The sequence below is a fragment of the Temnothorax nylanderi genome, unplaced genomic scaffold, assembly GCF_030848795.1.
Source record: "Temnothorax nylanderi isolate EJ_2023f unplaced genomic scaffold, tnyl_v1.0 TNYL_tig0351_pilon, whole genome shotgun sequence".
NCBI classification, from domain to species: Eukaryota; Metazoa; Arthropoda; class Insecta; order Hymenoptera; family Formicidae; genus Temnothorax; species Temnothorax nylanderi.
This window is the reverse complement of record NW_027249413.1, coordinates 1-12,500: the sequence shown is the minus strand read 5'-3', so window position 1 is coordinate 12,500 and position 12,500 is coordinate 1. Positions and strand designations below refer to the sequence as shown.

Genomic DNA, 12,500 nt, shown 5'->3' with positions numbered 1-12,500 from the left:
ATGATAGTCAATTGTAATCGATTATAAAATAAAGTCTTTCTCGTTAATCAATTATTGGCGGAAGAAAAATATACTTTTCTGTAAAAAAAAATATAATTCTTCTACTCTGATTTCTTTGAAATGTCATATCTATAAGTATAATTGCTCATTCCAAATCTATAATAAAAATTTCAAAATTTACAACAAGTGTTTCAATATGGCGGCTGAAAGTCTGTACAATTTTTGTTCTATATATATATATATAATATTATACTATACTATGGTAAAAATTTTATCTATACTTGATATATTAAAACTATAGGGCGGTTTTGGGATCACTGATTTCGAATGCAAAGTCGAAATTTACAAATTTTCAAAATACAAAATTATAAAAACCAAAATCGCAAAAAGTCGTTAGATTTACACTAAATTTGATATTCAAGGTTTTATTGACTGCATTCGAGAACTACGTTCTTAGCGCTCTAAGCGTACTCTGTCCTTGTTCAACTTTCCGTAAGTGATAAAGATAGAAGTAATAAAGATAGAACGACGTTCTAGCACTAAGAGCGTGGTTTTCGAACGCAGCCATTGAGTCGCTGATTTTGAATATAAAATAAAAATACAAAAAATGGCGAATCCAATATGGCAGATCAAAAAATTGAGATGTGGAAATTTGCACATAGCAAAGTCACAATTTTGAAGTGAGAGAGTAGGAAATTAGCAAATTAAATCCACAACGTATTGCTATTTTTAGTTTTTTTAGTTTTTTTAGTTTTTTTAGTGAATGTACATAATTATGTACACAGGCCCCTAAAGAGTTAAATGTGCAAGTAGAAACCTTCGCTCACAAAGCTTCCTCTATGAGGAAGCTTTTATTTTATTTAATGTATAATTATTAATATTTATTTGTATTGGCTTCCTCATAGGAAGCTTTGTGAGCGAAGGTTCTTAACCCTTTAGGGGGCTGTGTACATAATTATGTACATTCACTTAAAAAACTAAAAAAAACTAAAAAAACTAAAAATAGCAATACGTTGTGGATTTAATTTGCTAATTTCCTACTCTCTTACTTCAAAATTGTGACTTTGCTATGTGCAAATTTCCACATCTCAATTTGATGAGAAAGCCAAGTGCAAATTTCTAATTTGCACAATTTTAATTTGATGAGGAAGCCAAGTGCAAATTTCTAATTTGCACAATTTTTTTTCAAATTTTTTCATAAAATTTACAAGCTGCATCTTCTTCTTACTTTTTTCCTAAAAGTCTATCTACCTCTATCCTTCCTTAACTTTCTTTAATTATACTTTTTCGTTTATATTAATTTTGTTTTTGATCACGTATAAAGCTAGGTCTAATCAACCAAATCTTAAAAAATGATATATAAAATGGGGGTAAAAAAGACTGAAAAATATAATAAAATTAGAAATAGATCGATATCTTCAAATTTGCGGAAGTTAGAGCAACCACGGACATTTCTAAAAAAATTCAAAATTTTTTTAAAAAGAACCCCTTTACCGATCATCGCCAAATTCAATACCAACCTTCCTTGAATGATACTCTATCAATTAAAAAAAAAAACATCCCAATTTCTAAAAAATTACGGAAGTTATACCTTAAACAAAAAGAAAGATAATTCAACACCAACCTACCTTTAATGATACTCTACGATTTTTCGACGTTTTCGAACATAAGCAACACATTGGCATCGAAAACTCAAAAAACAATTTTTACTTTGGTCTTTTCTACCCCTATTTCATATATAATTCTTTTAAATTCGGTTGATTAGACTTAGCTTTATATGCGAGCAAAATTATGGACCTTTGATCGCGTATAAAGCTGGGTCTAATCAACCAAATCTTAAAACATTATATGAAATAGGGGTAGAAAAGACTGAAAAATATAATAAAATTAGAAATAGATCGATATCTCCAAATTTGCAGAAGTTAGAGCATAAACAAACATTTCTACAAAAATTCAAAATTTTATTAAAAAAGAACCGCTTTACCGATCATTGCCAAATTCAATCCCAACCTTCCTTACATGATACTCTATCGATTAAAAAAAAATGCACTCCGATATCTAAAAAATTACGGAAGTTAGAGCATTAACGGACAACAGAAGCGTTACATACATACACACACACATACACACGGACATTTTGTACAAAAGTGATTTTTCGACGTTTTAGAACATTCTATACACTTTGCCAAAGATACTTGAAAAAAATTTTTTTTACGAAAACAAAGCTTCCTCTATGAGGAAGCAATTGCAAAAAAATAAATTTAATTTAATTTTGAAAAATTGCAAAATATTTACTTTTACGAACCTCCCCTCAATGACCTTTTCCTTTACATATATTATAGGAGTCACCCTCCTGAGTAACCTTCAGAAGGTTTTAGCCGTCGCTCGTTCTTTATTCAAAAATTAATTGTTAACAAAAGAAGTTTGAAAAATATAGTAGTTATTTTGAATATTGAAAGGCATAAACGACTAATATGTATGTGGAAATAGTATATGTATGAATGAAGGAAAGTCATTTAAAACAGTGGATCGTTAATATATTGAACAGTCTTTTCGTTAAAGCAGAGAATAGTTGGCATAGAAAAGAGTAAAAATGAAGATAAGGGGAAGCACCTCCAATAATCTTGACCTTGACATATGTTGTCGAAGACATGACTCTATAAGTAACTTTTCCTTATAACTTAATCGTCGGTCATTGCTTATTTAAAAGTTATGAACAAAAAAAGTTTGATAAATATACAAGTTTGTGTCAGTGCTAAAGGAAGTAATTTGCTGATATAATTTAGTACATATAGTGATGGTATATACAGGGTGTCACTGAATGTTTGGTACTTTTCTCATATTTAGATAGAGCGAGCCAAACTGAGTCGAAAAGTCATGTACCATTTTGCAATTTTCGCGATAGTTGATGAGTTATTAATGATTAAAAATCGCCGTATTGGCCCGCCCACCGCCAAATCCAAGCGCGCGGTGAGATGCGGCCGCCCCGCGGTCGGCGCGCGGGCAGTTGTTTACTACAAGCGGCGATGATGACACGGCGCGACGCACGAGCGGCGCGTAACGCCGGGCCCCCGTCCTGAGCGATGATAGTTTCTCGCCTTTTTTAAACAGAAATAAAATTTTCTAACAACATAGAAAAATTTTTTGTGCGTACGTATGTACATACGTGTGTACATGCATACACACAGGAACATATCGATTGTACTGCTTAAAAAAGCGATTACTCAATTTACTTTTTTTCTTATAGTAAGTAACGGTTGTCTTTAAGAAAGAATATTTTCTTGATGATAGTCTTAAAATGTACAAATTTTAGAAAGAGTCTTTATCATGTACTCGAAAGAAGAATTTATACTCCTTCAAAGAACATAATAAAATTTTATCAAAGAAAAGTCAAAATAATAAATAAAGTAATATGAGGACCCTCGAGATTAAAATAGGAGAAGTCAAGGCTATGAGGGTCAGACGCAGATCACAGTGCGTAATATCAGAAATAACTGATTTATTCGTCGTTTTGATACATTACATCGATCCGTACGTTTCGGCTCAGTTTTGAGCCATCTTCAGCGGTAGTTACAGAAATTAAGTTACACGTTCTCCGTACCGTATGGTGAGTATACTGATTCAAAGTATCAGAAAAATAGACGAATTGATCCATATCTGTAAATTTGTTTAATTAATGTTGAGATATTAAAAAGATCCCTTAGGAAACTCACCATTCGGTCTGAAATACGTGGAATACAGAGCCATGTACATAATGAATACTCTCTGCGAGAAAACTTGACGATCTTATCGACACGACACATGCACAGCAATGATATGAAAGGTCTTGCAAGAAGAGGCATGTCGTAGGTCAACACACCGGCGAGGATTATAACAAAGCACGATTTGACACCGTCTCAAAATGACACGGATTTTTTGCATCATGCATATGTCACGGTTTTGAGCAAATTGTAATCCATGCTCATGAACTTTGGTCGTTGGCAAATCGGGGTTTTACTATTGGTACATGTAATATTGTGACGGTGTCAAATCGTGCTTTGTTGTAATCCTCGCCGGTGTGTTGACCTACGACATGCCTCTTCTTGCAAGACTTTTCATATCATTGTGTGTCGTGTCGACAAGATCGTCAAGTCTTCTCGCAGAGAATATTCATTATGTAAATGGCTCTGTATTCCACGTTTTTCAGACCAAATAGTGAGTTTTCTAAGGGATCTTTTTAATATCTCAATATTAATTGAACAAATTTAAAGATATGGATCAATTGGTCAATGTTTCTGATACTTTGAATCAGTAAACTACTCACCATACGGTACGGAGAACGTGTAACTTAACTTCTGTAACTAACTACCGCTGAAGATGGCTCAAAGCTGAGCCGAAACGTACGGATCGATGTAATGTATCAAAACGACGAATAAATCAGTTATTTCTGATATTACGCACTGTGATCTGCCTCTGACCCTCATAGCCTTGACTTCTCCTATTTTAATCTCGAGGGTCCTCATATTACTTTATTTATTATTTTGACTTTTCTTTGATAAAATTTTATTATGTTCTTTGAAGGAGTATAAATTCTTCTTTCGAGTACATGATAAAGACTCTTTCTAAAATTTGTACATTTTAAGACTATCATCAAGAAAATATTCTTTCTTAAAGACAACTTTTACTTACTAAAAGAAAAAAAGTAAATTGAGTAATCGCTTTTTTAAGCAGTACAATTGATATGTTCCTATGTGTATGCATGTACACACGTATGTACTGTCACGACTTTTTCACTCCCGGAGCGGTCCGGGACGTGTGCCGTATCAAAAGGGGAAAGGAGAGCAGGATGGTAGGCCTCCCCGGTGATTCTCTCGCACCTCCGACACTCCACGAAAAGATTCTAATGTTGGGCGCCAGACGCGTAAATTCGCGTCCGCGAAATCGCGAGAAACCAAAAACGAGACGCAAAACGAAATGAGTCGGTGTGCGAGGGAATGGCTAGCTCGACCTAATAGCAGGGCGGGGTTGATGAAGGGCAGCGCGGTATTCGGCGGGGTGACGCAAAATAATCAAGATCACGAACCCAAGCGGTTAACAGATAAAAGATAACATTTATTCGGTAGAAATTTCTGGATGGAACAGTAAGTGCCAATGTGGCTTTCAAAACAAAAGCAAATAGCAGGTGGTAGATAACGCGGGCGTCAAATTTCGAATACAAAATATGATAACGCGGACGCCAGAAATAAACGGAAAATTACGTTAACTCAGTAAACGCGCGGAAGGCGCAGCAAGAGAACGTGTGAGGAAAACTAAACTTACAAAATCATCGAGATCATATAATTTCACAGCTAATAATAGTAGAGAAGTTCGCGGACAAATAACATAGAATATCGGTACAAATTACGACTGACTACGACATAACGGAAATAAACGCGAAATAATAGCGCGAAATACCGCGAAATGATAATGCGCCACGCTTGGAGCGCGTGAACGCAAGTTCCCAAACCCGTGCCGGGATTCTGTCGCCATAAGAATCTTACTCTAACGCAAGTAATAATCTCAATCTAACGCAGGGGATAATCTTAAACTAACGCAAAAATAATCTTAACCTAACGCCCGAACGCGACGCGAGTAACGTCCCAACGCAAGAAGGAACGAACGCAACATGTGATATCGCCAGGGATATCCTCACGCGAAGAATAAGGCGCCGGGGCGCTTGACGTAACGCGAAATACTAAACTAACGCGAGAAAATATACGGAATTACCGCGACCAATACTATAACTAACGCGAAATGACCGATTTATCCTAACGCAAGAAACTGAGAATACGCAAGTGATTCTGATCGAACGCAACACCCGCGATCGTCAGCAATCGTCCAACGCGAAAAATGATGCGCCGAGACACTCGGCATAACGCGAAATACTCGAATTAACGCGAGAAAGATTACGGAATTACCGCGAGTAATAACGAGACGCAACCTTAGGTCGACGCGGATGGTATCTTAAGGCGAACCACATCCTACCGCGAATAATATCTCAACGCAGCCGATATCGCGAGGATAGTCTAAATGCCCAAACGCGAATCGTAAGTAACGCAATTAAACCAACGCGAATATCCCTCTGACGCCATTAATATCGCGTGCAGAATCTACGATTCGACCGGGCGCAATACTACGCATAACGAGACACGCGGTCGTGAACGTGAAGGGCGCGAGAAATGGCGTATTCGCGATATCGAACGTCGTCATCGACGCGCCTACCGCGATCTCCAGAGGTTCGTAGATTTCGATCGCGATCCCACGGCCACGAGACCATTCCGGTGCCCCTCGCTCTCGCTATCGATCGCTAAATACGCCTTGTCGGCGAATACGCTAATTATCGCGAATTTTCCCGAGCGAGAGCGCGACCCGGGGAGCGGTGTCGTGGCTTTACATAAAACGTTACCGAGGCAACCTCACCGTAGGCAGATTTTCTCCCGAGGGTCCTCGCCGTCGTCCCAAGGGTCGTAACGAGAGCAGCCGGACGTCGTACTCAGCTCCCAAAATGCGACTTAACGCGAAGAGAATATCGCGACTTGGCCTTTGACGTGCGTCGGTTATCGAGGACGATCCACGAATGCTCCCGAAATTTCGCTCGATGGCGGAATCGATAGCGCACCCCACCCCGGGCGTACGCGGCCCCGCGACGTTGGAGCGCGGACCAATGAGGGGTGAGCTCGCAGGCTCGCGGCGGATTCGTGCGTAGGGCCGTGAATTACGGCTTTCCGCAGGGCGCTAAACGGCCCTTCGCTCGCGCGGCAACTTTTCCGGGATTCTTCCCGGCGGCGGACGGGACGTGTCTGCCTCCGTGTTCCTCCTTTTCGGTTCGGGAATGGCGGCCGCCTATCCCGGAATCCGGTCAGCAGTGTGAGGAGGGCAGATGAGCTGATTTTGCCCCGGCGCCCCGGGGCCCTGCCATTATGGGTCCGCCCGCCGCTGTGTCACGCGCCGCGCGCGTGTTTTCCTGCGCTCCGTCGCTCTCGGCGGCCCGCGAGTCGCTTCGATCCGCTTTCCGTCGTCCGGTCTCTCGCCGTTACCCTTCTCGTCGACTCCGCTTTCGCGTCCTCTGCATCCTCTCAGGAAACTCCGGTCTTCGGCTCGGTGAGGCGCCACGCAAATGATACAAAATAAAATAAAAGGGATCAGTAATTTGTAACGCAATTATAATATGCCCCTGGAGATCTCGCATCGATTCGTTGAACCGTCCTCGGGCGTGAAAAAGGTCGCGAAACCCGCGCCTTGTGACGGCGGCGGGGCGCTGCAACTATGCAGCGAAACTGCAACGTCACAGTACATACGTACGCACAAAAAATTTTTCTATGTTGTTAGAAAATTTTATTTCTATTTAAAAAAGGCGAGAAACTATCATCGCTCAGGACGGGGGCCCGGCGTTACGCGCCGCTCGTGCGTAATCATCGCCGCTTGTAGAAAACAACTGCCCGCGCGCCGACCGCGGGGCGGCCGCATCTCGCCGCGCGCTTGGATTTGGTGGTGGGCCGGGCTAATACGGCCATTTTTAATCATTAATAACTCATCAACTATTGCGAAAATTGCAAAATGGTACATGACTTTTCGACTCAGTTTGGCTCGCTCTATCTAAATATGAGAAAAGTACCAAACATTCAGTGACACCCTGTATAAATAGTACACATACGGTAGCTCCTCCCCCACAGACAGGGGTGGGGGTGGCGTTGGTTCGCGTAAAAAGTTGAAAACCTCAACCGTACAATGATAGACCTCGTTTCACCTTATAAGCAGGGGTGGGGTGGGGTGGGGTGGGATGGGATGAATCTCGCTTTTCATGGAAAATACCAAAATACAAAATGCTGTCCAGAGAACCATCCACACGAAGCGAGGTCCACCCCACCCCTGCTTACAGGACAAAACGAGGTCTATCATTGTATGGTTCGAGTTTTCAACTTTCCACGTGAACCGAGGTCCATCTCCATCCACCCCCGCCTACATGTGTACTATCTGTACACACATGTTAGCAAATTACTTCCCTTATAGTACTAATACAAACTGTTATATATTTCTCAGTTATATTTGTTCATAACTTTTTAATAAACAACGAGCGACGGCTAAAACCTTCTGAAGGTTATTACTCAGGAGAGTACTCTCTACAATATATGTGAAGGAGGGGGTCATTGAGGGGGGGTTCGTAAGGGTAAATATTTATCTTCACATTTTCAGTGCGCTATGTCGGGCCCGCCATTTTAAATTTTTAAAACTTCTAAAATTTGACTTTACATTCGAAATCAGTATATAGGGTGAGTTTTATTTCGTGTGCCAATTATCTCAGAGGGTAGGGCCCAACACGGGCCCCGGACTCAATATCTAATAAGATCGTTTATTGGCTCCCTCTGAACCCTCCAACTTTTATGTGAAACTTTTAATAAACTAATACTTTCTAAGATAATTGGCGGAGATAATTGGCACACGAAATAAAACACCCTGTATCCTCTACATATCAAGTTTCAAGGAATTCGTATATAAAGAAAAATGTGTACTTCAAAGGGTTAAGATGTGAAAATAATTAAAGAAGAATAAAAAAATTTAAACCTTCTGTCATCCATGTGAGATTTAGAGACCGCCGGCCTTTACTGTCAACTTTTTTTAGGGGGGGATACCAAACATCGCCTCCTTCTCTCCACAAGAACTGCAAGAAAGAAATTTTACTTGGGGCTTTAAAGCCCCATATGGATGACAGAGAGTTAAAACATCTCAAATATCATCGAGTTCTTTCGTTATTCTTTCAACATGTTTGATTTTAAAAATGATTAAAAATCGTGAAAATTTTTCTTCTAAGTCACAAAATGGTGATAGCAAGATAATGTTAATGGAACAAAAAATCTATCGATCCGGGTATTCTAATTTCTTTTTTAATTAATTTTCTTGCAAAATTAGTATTTTATTTTAAATGTATCAATTTTACTTTATGATTATTTAGCTCTCCACAATTTTGATATGTTATACAAATAAATATATATAGGTATAGTTACATATTTTTATTTTGCATGTTTTGTAACAATGAAATAATTTTTTAGCAGATATGAGGCTGAATCTAATAAATATTTGGTCAGAATGAATGCAGTTGCGCCACACGAATCTCGAGAATCTTTAAGTTCGGAATGCGAGCCATCGGTGAAAGAGAAAAGCACAAAACGTTACGTTTATACCGGTCCACCTGCGATCAGTCTGGGCAGTTGGTCGGAAAGACCCAGTGTCAACGTCCAAATTAAAACGGACACTGATTACACGTTGGGAAGAAGCAATACGACTGACAGTAAAACCATTGTTAATATTAATAGCATAAAAAATGAAAAAGATATTACGAACTATACCTATAGCAGCACTGGTAAGAATAACGTCACTAAGCAGAAATTCAACATTGATTCTTTGGCAAATAAAAATCCCGATGAATTAATCGCAAAAAAATTAATAGCACATACGACAGCGTCGAATTTCAAATTATCAAATCAAGTTAACACGGCATCCAATTTGACGAAAAACGAAGATAGACCCGTCGTGATGGGGGTCGAGCTGAAGAGAACTTCTGTTAAAACGAAAGAAATACTAAAAAGCGAAGATGAGAACGAAATCGACACTACATCGATGAATTTCAAAGAATTAACAAAGACATTCGGTCAGTATGGAAATTTTAAGCAGAAACCTAAACGCTCAAATATTAATAAATCTTCAGATGATTATCGCAATGTGCAGCAGAGCGAGATAGATAGAATCACGAACTTGAACGTTAAAGAAAACGGTTATGCCTGGTTTACAAAGGCAACCAACCAAAACAACTTCTCATTTAAAAATCAGCCCGAGACGCAAGGCGTTCAGCAAAACTCACGGCTAAAAAAATTCACATCCGTCATAGGCATCAATGAGACGAGCCAGAATCTTGGATTACAAAGTGAAATGTCCCTCAGGTGTAACATCAACAATGCTATAAAGATTAATCCACCGATGCCAGTTGTAAAAGGATTCAAGATACACACTATTGCTGATTCTAAGATAAATAATAATCAAATGAGTCACAACGGACTATCGATGGTTGATAGCTTTAACAAGAATATGCAGTTTTCTAAACCTCAAACAATGCCGGTGATAACAGGGGTGATGCTGAAGAACGCCAACGTGAGACCCAAAACAATACCGGTCCAATTAGATCCTAGGGATATGCTATTGGAATCCATTCGGAACTTCGGCGGACATAAAAAATTAAAAAATGTAAGTATATTAGGATGGGAGATAAAGCACTCATTAGAAGTTGTTTTTTGGAATATACAGTTGTCTCAAAATTCGCAGATACGGAGTGCAGAATGTGATTGTCTGTGCCAAAAGAAATAACTTTTTCCTCTGGCAAAATTGCGTCTGAACACTACTTTTTAAATAAGAGCAATTTGAAGCTAACGAATGAGCGTTCTAGGTTACGCAGACTCAGGGGTGGCACGCGCACGGCGTGCGTGGCGCGTGAGCACTCACATAATAAAAGAACATTTTCTAATTGATATCACTGAAACAACAACTGAAAGTAAAATAAGTAGATTAGATAATACATGAATAATTTTGATCCAATCATTACACCGAAAATGGTACCAATGTACTCAATAAAATCTTATCCGCAGAGTAAATATGTGCAAGTGGAAGGTCTGAATTTCGAGCAAATGCTTTAAAATATTTAATCGGCTCTTTTTAGGGCCCTTTTTAGATTGTAATCGCGTACACCACAGACTACCGTGATGTATTGTGTTAAGTTCAATTCGACATAAGATTTACAAAAGATTAATACACTCGAGACTTTCAAAATATGTTTTTTTTAATTTGTTTGTTTTAAAATTCTACATTTTTGTCATTTTTATGTAGTTCTATTGTACAACTTAAATTTATCACCTACATTACTTTGGTTTTATTATTTATAAAACTATAGCATTCTAGTTTCAGTCTCATTAATTATAACTTAGAGATCATATAATATTGTAATAAAAATAATGTTGTCTTGTTTAAAATAAAACGCTATATAGTTAAGATCACACAATATTATATCTTTACTAATTGAGTAAGTAATACTAATATTATAATTAAAATTTTAATTTTTAACGTTGATATACATTTTTTACAAATAAATATCTTTTATATAAATTATTTATTCGCGTCATTTCTATTTATTGTAATAAAATTTAGTAGGAATTCTAACATATATCATGTTTATAAACTTCTTTTAAGAATAAAATATGATTATCATGGAATTAATTAAATTAGAAAAATAACTTTTTTTGTTGCAGACTACAGAGAGATACTAATTTCGTGTAGCCACTCATAGAGCAATCTGAGCTAAAATTTTTTGCAGCGATGCTTCAAGATTCACAAGTTTTTTTCTATTTCTTCCGTTATATTTAGATCTATATCATTTGTTTTTTTTCAATATTATTAAAAATATAAGAATTATATTTCAAAGATCTTTTTGTTTAAAAAAATTTTATGCAAATAGGTTTGAGAAAAAATTTGTTTAACCTTAGAATATTAAAAGGCTTTTTGGGATACGTGTTAAGAAATTCGGTTCGTATACTATTTTTTATTACTATACATTTGCTTTATATTTACTTTATATTTTATATATACAAACATTAGGGGAGACCGGGGCTAAGCCGACACTATTTTTTCAAAGGCAATTTTTAATATTTAATTAAAATTTTTAGGCAAATTCAATGGTACATATTTAAAGAGTGTTTCTTCAGGTACAAAATTGATTCAGGAAGTTTTGCTGTACGTCGCTTTGTTTTGCCGCCAGGAAAGGAAAAGTGACGCGAAGACTAATTTTCGAATTGAAAAATGCCGGGGCAAACTCGACACCCCGCCGGGGCAAACTTAACACTTTGTCTGATCGACACAATTTGATCTGGAACTTATTTTTTACTGTCTGAAAATGAAAATACATTGTTTATTGTGTATTTAAAAAGTACAAAAATTCGGAATAAAGTAGCTAGAACAATCATTTGAAATAATGAGAACAAAAATTGTTGAACTTTCAATTATCTTCATCTAAACTTATGTCTGAAAAACAATTAATGCAAGTAAACTCGCGATCGGACGTGCGCATACATTTGTCATGAGCCATACGGCTGCATGACAAGCATCGTTTGTTACTGGGAGCCGACGAAACGGCGTGGTGTTGACTTTGCCCCGGACGTCGTTTTTCACTTTTGTCACTTCAAAAACATGAACATTTTGAAAATATGCAAAAACGATTATCGGATTCATATAGAGCATCAAATTTCCCATCAAAATCACTTACCGGTAGATTCGCAAGAGTAAAGCTCGATGAAAGAGTAGACATTTTCGAGAGATCAGAAAAATTACTTTTCACTATCAAAAACGCTTATGTCGCGTTAAAAATTACACTATAACTCAGAATGTTACCAAATTCCGTTGATAATACTGGCACATAAAGACGCATTTACAGTAGGAAAGGCCAA

General features: G+C 37.7%; 1 protein-coding gene and 1 long non-coding RNA gene across 13 annotated transcripts in view; one reads left to right on the top strand and one right to left on the bottom strand.

Moving 5' to 3' along the window:
• LOC139781651 (uncharacterized) overlaps positions 1-7,164 on the bottom strand; it is a 17,667-nt gene extending 10,503 nt beyond the window's left edge. Inside the window, exon 1 of the long non-coding RNA XR_011720611.1 lies at positions 6,439-7,164. This is a non-coding gene — a long non-coding RNA (uncharacterized lncRNA). The remainder of the gene's footprint in view (positions 1-6,438) is intronic.
• The window catches only part of LOC139781649 (uncharacterized), a 173,269-nt gene extending 161,788 nt beyond the window's left edge, over positions 1-11,481 (top strand). For 8 of the 12 annotated variants that reach the window (XM_071720512.1, XM_071720508.1, XM_071720507.1 and 5 more), the window contains 2 exons: positions 9,066-10,254; positions 10,333-10,658. In XM_071720512.1, the coding sequence (XP_071576613.1) occupies positions 9,066-10,254; positions 10,333-10,374 (1,231 nt within the window). In that variant the 3' untranslated portion in view covers positions 10,375-10,658. Of the gene's footprint in view, positions 1-9,065; positions 10,255-10,332; positions 10,659-11,309 lie in introns of those variants that run through there. The other 4 variants (XM_071720510.1, XM_071720509.1, XM_071720514.1 and 1 more) reach the window with 3 other exon arrangements.
• The last annotated feature ends 1,019 nt before the right edge of the window (positions 11,482-12,500 follow it).